Below are 15,542 nucleotides of genomic sequence, written 5' to 3'. Positions count from 1 at the left end.
CACGGGCCTTTGTGCAGAGACCTCCAGGAGATTCGCAGTGCATCGCTGTAGGGTCTAAATAAGCTGGCTTACTCGGCAGCCGCCGACTGGGCTGCTTGGTCTCAACTACTGCTGCAATTAAAGAAAGGGGGACGAAGCCTTCAGGAAGTCGCTGGGGCTCCCGCAGTCGCCGCCTCCCTTCGCTCTCCGTGAGCGAGCCCTGCAGACCCTCTCTCTCGGGTTCCCTCCCTCAGGGTGCCTGAGGATTGTGGGACGGATCCCGCACCCTTCCACTCCACCTTGCTACCCTTCTAGAGAATATTTTTTGCGCTCTGAAAAGGAAGAGATGCCATCTAGAAACTGAAGCACCAGGCAGGGCAGCTCCCCCTCCCTACCGAGGTCCAGTCTCTCCGCTAAGCCCCAAAGTGTGACCCTGAATCCAGGGAGAAGTTGAGGTTGAGATGGTAGCTTCTGCTGGTGGGAGAAGGAGGGTGCCTGCTGGGAAAGAGTGCGTTTGAGGGGCTGGAATGCGAAGTGTCCTGGAGTTTGAAAAACAAAAATGTTAGCTCCCACTGACTGCAAATTAATAAGGACAGCATTTGGCTCCTGAGAAGTTTTGAGGAAGTCGGGTTGTGGACACAAGAGCTCAGGCATGGATTCACCAAGACTAAACTAATCTTCCCTGTGAGGTGAAGGGACCAGGTACATCCTTGCCTACCTGGAGACTGAGCCTTCCTTGCTTCTGCCAGGCAACAGAAGAAAGTCGATCTTGAACTCATTAACAGGATGGGGATGTGGGCTGATTGAGTCAGCTGCCCTCTTAGGTGATGGACTATGGTACCTAACGTACCCAAAGGACGCTGATCGGTGGGGCAGGGCGAAGGTGGACATAGAACTCAAGTGGGAGGCAGGGCCTTCACCCCTTCACCCTCCAAGCTGAATGCCTTACCCTGTGCCTACACAGACCCACAATTTTCTTCTCTCCAAAGCACAGCTTCCTCATCAGGAGCAAGGGAATGATAGTAACAGCATCCCTCTCATAAACCTGTGCTGATTAAATGAGGTAACAATGCATGCAACAGTGCTTAGTAGAGTCTTTGCCCCAAAGCGAGCATGCAGTACGTTGCAGCTATTATTATTACAGAGCTTTCAGTCTAGGGAGGGAACAAAAGACACACTGAAACAGGTAAGAAACCATTTCAAAGAAATATGTTCCCAATATGTGAAGATCGTGAACCCGTATTCACGTGACTTGTGTTGGTTGGTATGTGCTGAGGCGACAGCAATGGTCACCGACCCAAGGAAGAATGGGATTCTTTCTGGAAGGAAGTGAATCATGGCACTCAGGTGGCGTTCCAGGGGAACAAAGTAAGGGAGCTGAGGCAAACACTCGGATTTTGCCTCTTCTTCCTCAGGAAGTCCCCTGGAAAGTGAGCAAGTCCATTTCTGGCAACCTTGAAAAGTGGAGTCTCTTTGCTCCGATCATTTCCTGACTGAACAAGAACACACCAGGCGGGGGAAAGGAGAGGACAAGGGGAGGAGAGCACTGAGACCTCCTGGCTCTTTCCTCCTTCCTGTCCTCAAGTTCACTCCCTCTCCCTTTCACCAAGGGGTGAAAATGAGAAAAAAGCAAAACAAAACAAAACATCAAAAACTAAAAGGAAAAGACAGATCAAAGTCTCTCTCTACCAAGACCTTTCGAGCTTTGGAGCTGAATAGCTCTGCTTCGGTTCTGGATGATTTGAGGGCAAATTAGTTATTTCATTTAAAAATTATCATATTATATCAACCTTAAGGCAGGGGTGGGGGGTGGGGACTGAACTGACACCACGTAGAGGACGTGCTGGGCACACAGTAGGCACACAGTAGGCACTTAGTAGGCGGCTGTCTTTCCTCTTATTAGGGTCCTGGGGAGACGTAAAAAAAGCCTCAGGAAGACAAGAATATGTAGCCTGGGACAATTTCCCCACATTGACAGAAATTCTTTTTCTCACTCACTGCCCTCGGAATCTCAGAGCTAAAATAAGATGCAATTTGGAAGGTGAAATTGGGAATTGGAAAGGTAGAGATGAAAGAAAGTCTTAGTTTTTTAAATTTTTTTCTTAAGTTTCCTTAACACGGTCGAGAAAACCATCGTCCTCGCCGAAATAGCTCAGTTGGGAGAGCGTTAGACTGAAGATCTAAAGGTCCCTGGTTCAATCCCGGGTTTCGGCAGGGTTTTTGCTGACTCATCATTGGACAGGACTGGAGTCTGGAGTACCTTCCTTTTCTTACAGTGTCTCCCATGCAGGCTCACCTCCCTCCCCGATCCCACACACTGCGAGGATCCTAAGAGCTTAAACCTCGTAAAGATATCACAAATCATGGAATGACCTGGACCCAGTCCACTTAGACTATGTGTCGGGTGTTTCATAGTGTGATGGCCACCACTTCCGGTCTGCACGTAGAAGGTCTTGAGTTTGATGCCAAGTATAGTTACGCTGGGCTTGCAAGCGTTTCTCATTGACGACAGACATGAAGACTTCAAAAACGTTTGTCTATACACGCAAGTCAGGGTCCTATCAGCGTGTTAGAAATTTGGTGAAGAATGGTTCTCGGCGGAAGATGTGATTTATAAGCACGTGTGTTGACCTGAAATACTTCTTGGAACCCCAGTCTTCTCACCGCGCTTTTAATAAACAGTGTGTGAACTATTATCACTTAGTGCCAAAATTTGCACATTTACTGCCAGGAGCATTACCATCCGTGACTCTGACGATGTTTATTGATGTTTCTATATAAAATAATACATGTTAGTTTTAAGGAAAAAATATCTGAAGACAAAGTATCTATCATACAAGGTTGGAAGAGAAAAGACTGAGGTTGGAAGAGAAAGTTATCAGTTGCTTTCCTCACCTTTCACTTTTTCTGCAAAATCCACCTTTGGTCTGGCCTGGGTTGTAAACTCCAGGAGGGCTGAATCAAGTGTGTTCTGCATAACCTCACACCTGCTCAGCGAGAGTGGTGTGGACACACGCTCAAATTTGTTTTAGGAGTTTAAAATAACCGCCCGCACAGGGACTTGAACCCTGGACCCTCAGATTAAAAGTCTGATGCTCTACCGACTGAGCTACCCGGGCTCGGAAAGGCAGCCTGGCTCCTAGTCTATCCACAGAAAATAGACCACGTGGCCCTATTCTTTTCCTATTCGATTAAAATCCTGAGTCTTTTTGTTGATTACGTGAGCGGTGAAACTGCAAAATCAAGGTCGGGAAGGCGTTTGGCGAAGGAATCTTTTCTGATCCCATTACAGAAAGGCTATCAAGAAAATAGACCGTGCTTCCACGCCAGCAGCGCCCCCGCCCCTCGCATCCTAAAGGGAACATCCCAGGAGGAATTCTCCAGATTTAGAACGTCTGGATTTCTAAATCCAATCTTGGTCTGTGAAGAGTCCCGGAGGGTCTTGTGGGTGGAATCTTATGAGTAATTGATTAGGTCTCCAATCTTTATTAGTCAGAACACATCCAGGACCAAGACCCGGTCCTGGTCCACAGTGGGGCGGGAAGGCACGCAAAACAGAAGTCAAGCGCTTTGATGGTGGGAAGCAGGTCAACGCCAGAAGTAAGCGTCCTGCCAAGTATTCAAGCGGGAGGTGATGCCCGGATGAGCTACCAATGGTGACTGGGGCCCTGAAGGCTTGGGAAGAGAATTTTGAGCAGAGGGAACAACAAAAGGAAAAGGACCTTCGCCAGGGAATCTGAACATTTTCCTTGAAGCTCCCATTGAAAGGTTTGGATCCGGCTGGAGTTTATATTTTTAGGAAGTCCCATTACCCTGGCAGCTGTGTCCTGAATATAACTAATGTGGACACACAAAAAACAAAAAGTTTCCTGCCATTTCAGTAAACAACCCATGTTGCCTACCATTCCACTAAACAACGAATGTTGCAGCCATCCAGCCACCAGCCCCTGCACCTTCCCTGTTGGTGCGCCCAGAGGGGAATTCAGGATGGAGAAAAACAGGATACTGGCCCTAGAGAGTTAAGATGCATGTCAAAGGAATATTTTCAATGAACCCAGACCCTTGCGTCTTCCCAAACTTAGAAAAGCACTAAAATAATTAACTTGAGATGTCTGTTTTGTGTGTGTGTGTGTGTGTTTGGCAGTAATCATTTGATGTTCAACTACATGGTTTTTTTTTCCCAGCAAAAAATCCTATATATCCTGGCCCCTCCCTTACCTTCCTGGAACAGTTCCTCAGAGCTGAGAGGCCGATTCCCTGGCTATAGTCTTCAGTAAGGTCCCTGAATAAAACGAAACTCTCAAGTTTTAGGTTGTGTGTTTTTTCAGTTGTCACTAATAGGCGCATTTTTTCATTACTCCTGTTTCTTCATTGCCATGTTATTCATTGAGGCACTGGATAAGATCCCTTGAAAGGGAAGGGAAAGGAATCCTATGGGGTAGAGCCTCATAACCATTTTAGCTGCCTTCGGATTTCAGAGACACTCTGAACTCTGTTGGGGAAGGATGACGTCTGCAGTCTTTTATGGAGAAATATATCCGTGTAACCGAGCAGGACCCTAGGGGGCCTTCCTGAGACAGAGACCCCGAACTCCACCTAGTGTGCTCCACCTGCCTCTTGTTTGTAGAAAAGTTTTAGTCTCCCAGGCCTCCCAAGAGTCAGAAAAAGCTAGCTCAAGAGGTAAGGATTGGAAGAATGTGAACATATAGTAACAAAAGCTAGCAGTTGGGCGAGGAGAACTGGTAACAATGTAAACAGGTCAGCCCTATAGGAGTCACAGAATCTTTAGTTCTTTCCTGAAGGACATAGACAACAGTGTCTGATGCACATTCCTGAGTTGTTTTGCAGATACTAAAACCACCACCAGAGGGAAAATCTAACTGCATGATGACCAGACCGTAGCCTCGACACAAACTGCTCCATCTTGGGCAGTACTGAATCTATGACTTGCATACTTCCAGAAATTCGCCTCAAGGAAGTGGAACCAAACCAACCCTGGAGTTGAAGATTAACTGTGCTTAAAACGGGGTGATTCCGACCAGACCACCGCATGAATCATTTTGAGATGATTATCGGAGCTGTCTGTGCTGTTCTGCACATAGCCCGCACACCCCTGCAACTTCCTGGTTTTTCCCTATAAAACCCTTTTCCCTCTAACTGGCAACTTGGAGATGGTTTGGGGGACACTAGTTTGCTATCTTCCCAGGTTGCCGGCTTCCTGAATAAAGCACCAACCCTTGTGTCTCTCGAACACTGACTTTTGAGTGAGATCAGCTGAAACTGAGCTCGGTTCCGGCTCCGGTTGGTAACCTCAGGAACTATGAACAAAGTTTAAGAAGTAATCCACTAGGGAAAGATAGTCACGTTATGTTAAACAAAAATGACAGAAGGTGCTAAACCACACGTATGATATAATATTTGTGGAAAAGTCAAACGATGTGTATATGAATATATATCCTGTAATTGTATATATAATTAATTATATATATTTGTATATTTGTTGCTTGCATGTACATAAGAGATGTTTAAGGGTAGAAAACAATCTGATAAAAATGACCACCTTTTGAGGAACGGCAATGAAGCGTGTGAGAAGAGTCTCTCACTGTTTCCTTTACGTACATCTGTATTATTGCATTAAAAAAGCATGTATTGTTTTCAATAATAAAATAAATGAAGAAGAAAAAAATTGTCAGTTAGATTATTCCATCCTTCTGAGATCACGTAGGCAGCCCTTTAGATCAAAGCATCCCTGATCCTGTGTTTTCTACAGATCCCAGCAAAGGAAGGTGAAAAGCAAATTTCCTTCCCAGTAGAGGCATCCTCCATGCTTCAGGGTTTTGGAGGGGAGTATCTGGTGTTGGGGAGGAAGGACTTTTTCCCTCTATCCTTCTTAGTTCTGGCTGGTCTAAGAATTAAATTGACAAGACAGATTAACAGAAGAAAACTAAACAAAAGTTTAATAATATGTGTACATGGAAGGGACCTAGGAAAATTAAGTAACTTGCCGAAATGTCTGACAACCTCACCTTAAATATTACCTTCAGCTGAAGCCAAAAGAGGATGTTGGGGATAGTGATTTGGAACCTCAAAGGGGAAGAAGGAATTGGCATGAATATGGAAAAGCAAATGTTTGGTAAACACGGTTTGCTGGGCCATGCAGAGACCATGGGACACAGAGAGGAATGTTAACACTTTTAGACTTTGCTAGGTTTCTCCCTGTCTACCCACCTGGTTCGTACTATAGTAATCTATGGTGATAATTCCTTTCCTGGAACAGATCCTTCATCTACATTCTTTAGGCAGTTAGGGAGAAAGTCCAAAGTCAAACTTTCTTCCTGAGTCTTTTGGGCCTTGATTGTTTTCAGCTCTAAACAATCCGCATGCCAGAGAGACATTTTGGGGTGGTAAATTTTGCTCCCCTACACTGGTATTGAAAAATCACCAGTGAATTAGGTGCGCTTTTCACAAATGAAGATGTAGATCCCTAAGAATCATATGACATGGCTGGATTTAGCCAAGAAAAATAAGAAGATTCTCCCCCCCGGAAAAAAAAAAATTGCCTGTAAGATGAAGCCAATCCTCTGGGGGAGTTAGTGAGCCTTTGGTCGAACCTCAGCTTCCTACAACAGTTCTGTACTCAGCTTTGAATGTAACGCAGGAGAGGGTGAAGATTTGTTTCCTGTTCCCCTAAGGCAGACTAGATTGACAGGCATTGAACCCTGAGAACAAAAGTCTCAAACTGTGTATAATCAAGTGTTAATGGTGTGGAACTGGGCTGCTTAGCGTAGAGACAGTTAACTGGAGCTGTGTGTAATTTCATTTAAGAAATTATCCTGTTTTTTTTTCCTACGCACCACCCCTCCATCCCTCCGTCCGCCATCTTGAAATGTCCCCTCTTCCCACTTTCTAAGTTCTTTGGTTTGGGAAGTTCCCTCTGATCCTTAAAGACAGGGATCAGAACTTGCCGCAGAGATCTCTGCTTGATCCTCTCCAGAGGGGGTTGGGTCCCGAGGACTCTGAGACTGTCCGTATTGCTGCTCCCACCACAACCTCCCTTCAACACCTGTTTAATGGTCTGTCTTTCCTCCTAGAATGTTTCTGCTGTGAGGACAGGACTTCTCTGTGCATCTCCACTGTTCTCCAAGCAAGCTCTCAAAAACTGCTGAATGAATGAATGGACAGTTGACTGAGGGCCAGGGGTCAGGGAAGGCTTTTCGTGGAGGAGGAGGGGGCAGAACTGGTCCTTGGAAGTTTTTGTTTGGTAGAGAGAGGGGAGAACATTCCTGTCAAGGTGAATGATTTCCATAATCAAATGGAATAAGTTTGTCCTGAAAAAGTTCTATGCCACTCTATCGTGCCACTCCACTTAATTCTTTGTAAGAGCTCATCGCCATCTGAAATCCTCCTGTTCATGAACCACCTCTTCCCTCTGTCCCTCTGTCCTGTAAGTGCTTCTGGACAAAAACCTTGTCGGTTAAGGACCTTCTATTTTTTTTTCTTTTCTTAATGTTATTTTCTGTTTGGTTTACTTTCTTTTCTTTCAAATCTTTGCATTCCCACAACCTCAGCGTTTAGAACGGTATTTGGCACATAGCATGATCTTAGATAATCTCTATTTCAAAAAGGGAACGTTTTTACTGCGTAATGGACCCCTCGCCCCCTCCCCTACAAAGTAGTATAGTTTCACGCAGACGTTTACTTTTCACCTTCCAAACCGTCGGTTCTGAAGCTATTGCTACAGTTTCTACGTCTGCTATAATCTTTCAGATTAAGTCCTCAGGAATTCGGAAAAAATGACGCATGTCATGTTCAGAAAACCAAACGGACTTGTACCAGAAGTGGGGTTCGAACCCACGAGGATATAAATCCATTGGATCTTAAGTCCAACGCCTTAACCACTCGGCCATTCTGGTACCCGCCAAATTCATCCTTATTTTTACATAACCTGACTAATACTGAGCTACGAAAAGTTGCACAACAATTTAAAAATTTTATGCCTTATGTAAAAGAACAATACGGGGATGGGGGGGAATGGGAAACTCGCTAACTTTCATCACATCCTGTGATTTCCTCATGTCCAGTCACCAGAAACGAGCCACACGAAAGCGATGAAGACTCAAGTAGCAGGATTCCTAACACATTCACGTCTGAGGACACCACAGGGTACTGGAATGGGCTCCTTTTCAAAGTGGGCGAGTCTCCTCGGAAATAGTAGGTAATGTGTCTTCCTCCTAGCGCTTTCCTTATTAAAACAAAAGCGACTCTGGTGGGACTCGAACCCACAACCTTTGAATGCCTCCATCTAATCTAGAAGTCCAATGCGCTATCCATTGCGCCACAGAGCCCGACGAGTCAAAAATCTTCCGCGTTGCTTACATCAAGGCAGGAGCGGCGTCTGTCTGGGGGACGGTCGCCGGCACGTCGGGTCACGCTTTCTTTCTCGGACAAACTGGGAAGCCCGCGTCGCCAAGGAGAAGCGTGGATGGGCATTGCGCTTGAAAGTCTGAAATCTGTTTGAAAGTTTCTTCTCGCGAGCGATCGCCAGGCATCAACTCTCAACTTCATTACACATCGGGAGAAAAGTCTTTGTGTGAATAAAATGTCTTTATTGTATCCTGGCGCGAAAGTGCAGCGGGAGGTTCCATAGTGTAGCGGTTATCACGTCTGCTTTACACGCAGAAGGTCCTGGGTTCGAGCCCCAGTGGAACCACAGCACGGATTTAACCTTTTTCAGGGATATTTTAACGTTTCTTTTTGCCAGCCGGAACTTGAGTTTTACTCCAGGAAGTGGGAGACGCCGCCGTTTCCAACCGGGCTCCGCGCTGCGCCCCGAAGCGCAGGCTAGGCTCCAGAGGTGCCCGCGCACATCGGCCATCAAGGCTTCCCCCTCGTGGCGTCACTAGGGAGGTGCAAGCGGCCCCGCCCTGCTCAGGTCATCGCGCGTCTCTGCGCCTGCGCGCTCCCGACTACGCCCCAGCAGTTCCGCCTCCAGGTGCCTGGGTAGGTGTCCGGATCCCGCTCCTTCTAAACCCTGCTTTGCCATCTTTCAGTGTTGCTGCCACCACTCAGTTAGGGGTTATCCCGAAGGTCACCTCTCTCCTTTGTTGATTACTTCCAAGTCCACTGACCTCGTACTTCTATTTAAATTTAAAAAACTTTTTGAAAAATTATATGCTCATGGTGGAGAATTCAAACAGCCCCACGTGTTTTACGGTGCTGTTTCCCTCCGGCAAAGAATTTTCCTTTGACTAAACTCTAGCTGGGCTCCTCTGAGCCCTCCTCTCAACTAGGCGGCCTATAAGACTTGAAAAAACAGTTAGCACTAATATAGTTTTTAGCAGCTCAAGGCTGCATCCCTAAAGTGACTCTAGTTTCAGTGAAAGTGTCAGCCTGAGAAAACTGAATGCTGCCGCCGCCCCAGCCCCATTTACTGTTTGTTCCAGCCAACAGCTGAATCTGGGGGCCCGGATCAGCAGTATAACTGTACTTTTTCTTTATAAATCACTTATGATTAGTGTACAAAGGTAGCGTTGCCAGAGGTACTGCTCCACCCCAAAAATATTCTAGAAATCCTTCTATTTCCTTCTTAAGCCTTCACTCATCTTTTCACTTCCGGTGTTTGGATATATCCTAATTCTTTAGTCTGTGCTTTTTGATGAGCGATTAAATTGTATTCAGTCTTACAGACGATACCGTAGTGGAATTCCTTGGTCATTGGTTTTGGGGTGGATCACTATGTAGAACAATAATAGCGGAAATCTTGAATAGTCATTATTATCTAACCCATTTTACAAAGGACTAAGAGGAAGCACAGAGAAGTTACGTAATGGCCCAAGGTCACACACTGGCCCTAGACAATTAAGGTGCAGATCAAAGGAATGATTTCAGTAAGCCCAGACTCTTGCATTTTCTCATACATAGAAAGGGGCTAAATTCATTAATTGAGATGTCTATTTCTTTAATCACCAGTACTCTTTTGATGTTTGACTATGTTTTTTTGTTTTTGTTTTGTTTTTTTGCAAAAACTCCAATATACCATGGCTCTCTCTTACCTCTTCAGAACAGTCCCTCAGAGCTATCTGAGAGGCTGTATCTCAGGCTTAAGTCCTCGGTAAGTCCGCTGAATAAAATAATTCTCCACTTTTAGGTTGTGTTTTTTTCTTTTCTTTTTTTTCATTCGACATAGGTTTTGAGGCTTCGTCTTTGGAAATAAAAATCTCAGTTAAATTCTTAAACGTCTGCCAAAGGGAGAATCATGGAAAAGGAATAGGTCCCTCTAGTGGTGAGAAGACATTATGAAACATTTTGCTCTGTAGACACTGCTCCTAGATTTAAGAGGTTCTTTGAAATACAGCTTCCCAACATCTCCCAAGGTGGGAGATGTTGAACATTTAGCCAAAACGCAAATACCCTGTGTTAGAATCCATATGTTAAAAGATTGTTGTCAAGCAACACGTTCTCATTACATGGAAGGAGAAGGAACACATTTTCATGGGAAATAGATTTTAATGTATACTGCTTCTCTCCAAAGTACTGTGGTCTTTTAGGAACCCAGTAATCAATTAATTGTCTCTTAAAAGTAAGTGTGTGTGTGTTTGTGCGTGTGTTTGTGTATGTATGTGTGTGTATCCTGGGATAGTCTCAAAGTAAAACGTGTGTATACATGTGTGTGTGTATTTTTTTTTTCCTGGAACTAGTCTCTTGTGAATCCTCAATTCACTATTTGCCTCTAGAAAGTAAAGATTAAGTGCTAAAAGAGGTATGCGAGGGCTTACCTGGTGGCGCAGTGGTTGAGAGTCCGCCTGCCGCTGGAGGAGACATAGGTTCGTGCCCCGGTCAGGGAAGAATCCACATGCCATAGAACAGCTGAGCAGCAGAGCCTGTGCTCCGCAACGGGAGAGGCCACAACAGTGAGATACCCGCGTACCGCTAAAAAAAAAAAAAAAAAAAGAAGAAAAACCGTATGTGGAAGGGAAGTTTTTTGGTTTTGTTTTTTGGTAATAAAAAATGATTCACAAGGAAGAAAGTAGCTGCTACTGTTGATAAAGGAACATACTAGTTATGGCAGAATATGATTCTGTATTCTTTGGTTCCAAGGGAACCTTGAGTTGTTTTTGACGTTTTTGTTACATGGGTAATTAGGTACAAAATTCAAGGCTGAAGTCAAAAGTGTGGTGAATGATTTTAATTCTAGGTAGGAAGTAACACCCATCCCCAAAGAAGCAAATGTAGATTTTTAAAAGATCTTCCAACTTTAGTAAAGCATCCATGAGTCCAGGATCAGACGAGAAAATGTGAATTTCGTCAATAGCGTCTGCCTTGTGTTGCCCCTGCCACCTGGCTGAAGCGTTCCACCCTTCTGTACCTGGGTCTCTGGGCTACCTTTACACCCCGGACTTGGACTTACCTCCCTCACATGCACCCGCTGCAGCTTTCCTGTCCTACATCTCTTCCACTCTGGGATGACACCTGGTGCCTTTGGCTGCGCCAGTAGACCACCTGAAATTAATCCCTAGTGAGGTAATACTGAGAATGGATTTAGAGATTTGACTTCCAGTGGACCTTGAGCCCCATTATATGCTCATTGTAATATATTAGCATCTAACTGACATGCCCACAGGCACCGTGACAGTTCTGAGGCCAACCAGGAAAGGCCAAAAAGTGGGCGGTGGCCCAATTCCTGGAAGTCCCCGCCCCTTCCCCAAAACAGTTAGAAAACCCCTCCCACTCATTAGCCGTTGAAATTACCCAGCCTGGTGGTCCAGTGATTAGGATTCCATGCTTCCACTGCAGGGGGCATGGGTTTGATCCCTGGTCAGGGAACTAAGACCCTGCATGCCAAGGCCAAAAAAAAAAAAAACGTTACCCAGCCCATAAAAACTAGCGACCCCATATTTGGGTCCTCTCGCCTTCTGAGATGGCCCACACTCTGTCTATGGAGTGTATATTTCTCGAAGTAAATCCACTTCTTACCTATCACTTTGCCTCTCACTGAATTCTTTCTGCGCTGAGACATAAAGAACCTGAACTTCAGCAGGTCCTGAAGCCAGGTGTGTGATCTCAATTACAAGATAGTGGGTTCGCGTCTGGAGCCTGTGCTCCGCAACGGGAGAGGCCACAGCAGTGGGAAGCCCGCGTACCGCCAAAAAAAAAAAAAAAAAAAAAAAAAAAATAGTGGGTTCAAGACCCAATCTGAGTTTTGGCAGGGTTCAAGTCTGGCATGAGTTGTGTGCTTTCAGTGGCGTTGTATCTAGCTTGAACCCCATGAACTGTGTCTAATTTATGAAATATCCCGCGAACAGGAATTTCAGGGCAACACCAAGGGAGCAGCAGTAGGCAGGGATAGAGCTGGTTGGGAGGGGCTGGATTTTGGAGCAAGTTTCCCTTGTTTGTGTTTCCCTCCTGAATCCCTCTGTGCAAATGGCTCTTTACTTCCCTTACATCTGTCCGTCAGACATGGCTGGGAGATTAGACTGGGATATAACAGGCCAATCAGTACTTCCAGTCCAAATTTTAGTTGACTACAGTTTTCATCTATTTACTCGACAAAAATAATAGGTTGCCAGGAGACCCGCTGGAATTTATTTATTTATCGTTTCTATTCTCTTAATGCGGAGGCTTTAAAGAAAATGCTAGAAAGAGGAACGAGGAAGAATTTAGAATGGGCTGATTTGTAATCTTCTAGACAATCAGTCCCTGAATAATGGAAAGTCAGTTTATTCTTAAGCCTTTGCTTCTTGTGAACCTGTGACTCAGGCTCATTCTAGCGAAGCAGACAGGATAGGGTTCCTTTCTCCCTTGAGGGCTGGCCCAGAATAAATGGCAGGAAAATGATGCTGAAATTCTTAGAGGTACAGCAGCCTTATCATATATACTCCTCTGTCAGATAATGACAACAAAATGTCTTTCGTGACATTACAATAGAGGATAAATTTTTATAGACGAGCTTGATGCCCTCAAATCCTGCCTGAGGCAACAGGAGTAGTCAGACATGCATTTAGCTGATGGTCAGAGATCTCAGATCTAGCCTTGCCCGAGCCATTTATTAGCTATGAAAACTTTGAAAAAATATGAACGTTATCTCAGCTTCTGTAAGGGAAACCCAAAGGCTTCCTTAGAAAAACAGAACTCATATCTTCCACGGTGGGCAATGGAAAATTTCCACAAAGGGAGGGGTGGCTGGATTTTATAGCCTGGACTCCTGGTCCCTGGAGATCGTTTTACTAATTATTGCTTGGGCTGCACACGTGGTACAGCCACAACTCAAGAACTGAGAGGTAATCTTCTCTCAGACTTCATTTCTTCACCTGTAAAGTGAGGTGTTCGAGTGATATAAGCTTTAGAGTCCCTTTCAGAGCTGACAAGTTACAGACCTGAGACTCTAAGTTGCTGACAACCACGCCACGAGACGGTTATTTCAGACCATCCTTATTAGAGGGTTCTGCTGTAGGGCAAAGGGAAGACTCTGGCCTCACGATGGGCTGTTGATTGGGGTTTTCTATTGTGTTGTGAGAAAATACTTTTCAATTCTGACTCTTCCAATCTGGACTTCACGGCATCTATTTCTTTTTTTAAAAATAAATTTATTTATTGTTGGCTGCATTGGGCCCTCGTTGCTGTGCACGGGCTTTCTCTAGTTATGGAGAGTGGGGTCTCCTCTTCGTTGTGGTGCGTGGGCTTCTCATTGCGGTGGCTTCTCTTGTTGCGGAGCACGGGCTCTAGGCATACGGGCTTCAGTAGTTGTGGCCCGTGGTGGGCTTAGTTGCTCTGGGGCATGTGGGATCTTCCCAGATCAGGGCTTGAACCCGTGTCCTCTGCATTAGCAGGCAGATTCTCAACCACTGCGCCACCAGGGAAGCCCGGCAGGTGGATTCTTAACCACTAGGGAAGTTCCCTATGGCATCTATTTCTTTTTGTAAGGCCCAAATCTCCTCTTCAGTCTTTTCATGGCTGACTTCATCTCCTGGTTCCTCAGGGTGTAGATCATGGGGTTCAGGACAGGAATGATGACAGTGACGGTAATGGAGACAGCTCTGTCCATGGGGAGGGCAATGAAGGGCCGGGCGTAGACGTAGATGCAGGGCACAAAGTGCAAGGTCACCACCATGATGTGGGCTGTGCAAGTGGAGATGGCTTCTCTCCTGCCCTCCCCAGTGTGAGACGTCAGCATTGTCAAGATGACTGTGTAGGACACAAGCAGGATGAACCACAGTGTAAAGATCAAGCCATTATTGGAAATCATTAAGACCTCAAGGGCAAAGGTGTCGGTGCAGGTGAGTTTGAGGACCTGGGGAACATCGCAGTAGAAACCATCCACAACATTAGGTCCACAGAAGGGGAGTGGGAGTAAGAGGGAAATCTGCACGATGGAGTGGACGGAGCCCCCCACCCAGGAGGCCACAATGAGGGCAGTGCATCACCCCTTACTCATGATAGTCACATAGCGCAGGGGCTTGGAGATGGCCACGTAGCAGTCAAAGGCCATCACAGAGAGAGAGAAAACATCTGCCCCACCGAGGAGGTGGAAGAAAAACATCTGTATGGTGCGACCATTGAAGGAGATGGTCTTTCTTGTTGTAAGAAGGTTTACTAGGACCTTCGGAACAGTGATGGAGGAGAAGCAGATGTCCAAGACAGAGAGATTGCAGAGCAGGAAGTACATGGAGGTGTGAAGGCAAGACTCACGGGTCACGGTGACAATGGCGAGGAGGCTTCCCATCACGGTAGCTGTGTACACCAAGGATAACAGAAGAAATAAGACCAGGCTCAGCTCTTGGGGCTGGGTCAGTCCTTGAAAAATGAATTCTTTCACCCTGGTGTAATTTCCCTGCTCCATCGGGTCATGTATCTTCTTCTTCTTCAATTACCTGGAGAGAAAACAGAAAATAGAATATAGAAAAGGTATCATTAGAAACAAAAGGAGTGGGAGTTATATGACCAGGCTGCCTTGGGGGTTATTTTTATGATTATTTTTCTTTTGGGCAGGGATGCCTACAATTCTATCTCTAGTAGATGGCATTTTCTGAGTTCTCTCAGAGCAAACCAGAGCGTGGGTTTCCAACGGGTGTAATTAACTGAAGCTCCTAAATCAGTACGTTATTAAATTCTTATTAAAAATTTTACAGGCTTATCATTTTGTAGATTCTATATGCCTCTTAAAAAGTCATTGAATGCTCTGAGAAGTGAAGAGACTAGTTTTGCTTTTGTTTTCATGCACACTCATGTATCTCATTGTTAGGAAGTGGGAAACACGCGCAGGGGAAAAATATAAAACACGGTCTGTGGCTCTAATGGAGGCTTATAGTTTCTTCTCTCATCTTCTTCCACAGGAGACCATCTGCTTGGCATAGTCCGAGCAGATTTTCATGATACCGGTGACCAGTTCTAAATTAAGGCCAAAAAACCAGTTTACGGTTTACTGTCTCCCTAGGATAAATAGCTTTGCAGCAGCTAAGACAATTTAATTGAGTAAATCACTGTTTCTTTCTTCTTCTTTCTTTTTTTTTTTCCAGTCTCCCTTCTTTTGGTGTCTTGTTTTCCTCTGATTTCCCTGGCCCAAGATT

General features: G+C 45.3%; 1 protein-coding gene and 5 non-coding genes across 6 annotated transcripts; 2 read left to right on the top strand and 4 right to left on the bottom strand.

Moving 5' to 3' along the window:
- The first annotated feature begins 2,120 nt into the window (after positions 1–2,120).
- Positions 2,121–2,193, top strand: TRNAF-GAA (transfer RNA phenylalanine (anticodon GAA)). Its single transcript has one exon. It is a non-coding gene; the product is annotated as a tRNA-Phe (tRNA).
- Positions 2,194–3,025: 832 nt separating this feature from the next.
- TRNAK-UUU (transfer RNA lysine (anticodon UUU)) lies at positions 3,026–3,098 on the bottom strand. The gene has a single exon. It is a non-coding gene; the product is annotated as a tRNA-Lys (tRNA).
- A 4,711-nt stretch (positions 3,099–7,809) lies between these two features.
- TRNAL-UAA (transfer RNA leucine (anticodon UAA)) lies at positions 7,810–7,892 on the bottom strand. Its single transcript has one exon. It is a non-coding gene; the product is annotated as a tRNA-Leu (tRNA).
- A 345-nt stretch (positions 7,893–8,237) lies between these two features.
- Positions 8,238–8,324, bottom strand: TRNAR-UCU (transfer RNA arginine (anticodon UCU)). The gene is given in 2 exon segments: positions 8,238–8,273; positions 8,288–8,324. It is a non-coding gene; the product is annotated as a tRNA-Arg (tRNA).
- Positions 8,325–8,616: 292 nt separating this feature from the next.
- On the top strand, positions 8,617–8,689 carry TRNAV-UAC (transfer RNA valine (anticodon UAC)). Its single transcript has one exon. It is a non-coding gene; the product is annotated as a tRNA-Val (tRNA).
- Positions 8,690–13,882: 5,193 nt separating this feature from the next.
- LOC132429221 (olfactory receptor 4D11) lies at positions 13,883–14,815 on the bottom strand. The gene is given in 1 exon segment (XM_060017434.1): positions 13,883–14,815. A coding segment is annotated over 1 exon segment (933 nt).
- Positions 14,816–15,542: the final 727 nt, after the last annotated feature.

Source organism: Delphinus delphis, chromosome 8 (genome assembly GCF_949987515.2).
Source record: "Delphinus delphis chromosome 8, mDelDel1.2, whole genome shotgun sequence".
NCBI lineage: Eukaryota > Metazoa > Chordata > Mammalia > Artiodactyla > Delphinidae > Delphinus > Delphinus delphis.
Note: the sequence above shows the minus strand (reverse complement) of the source record. Positions and strands in the feature narration are given on the sequence as shown.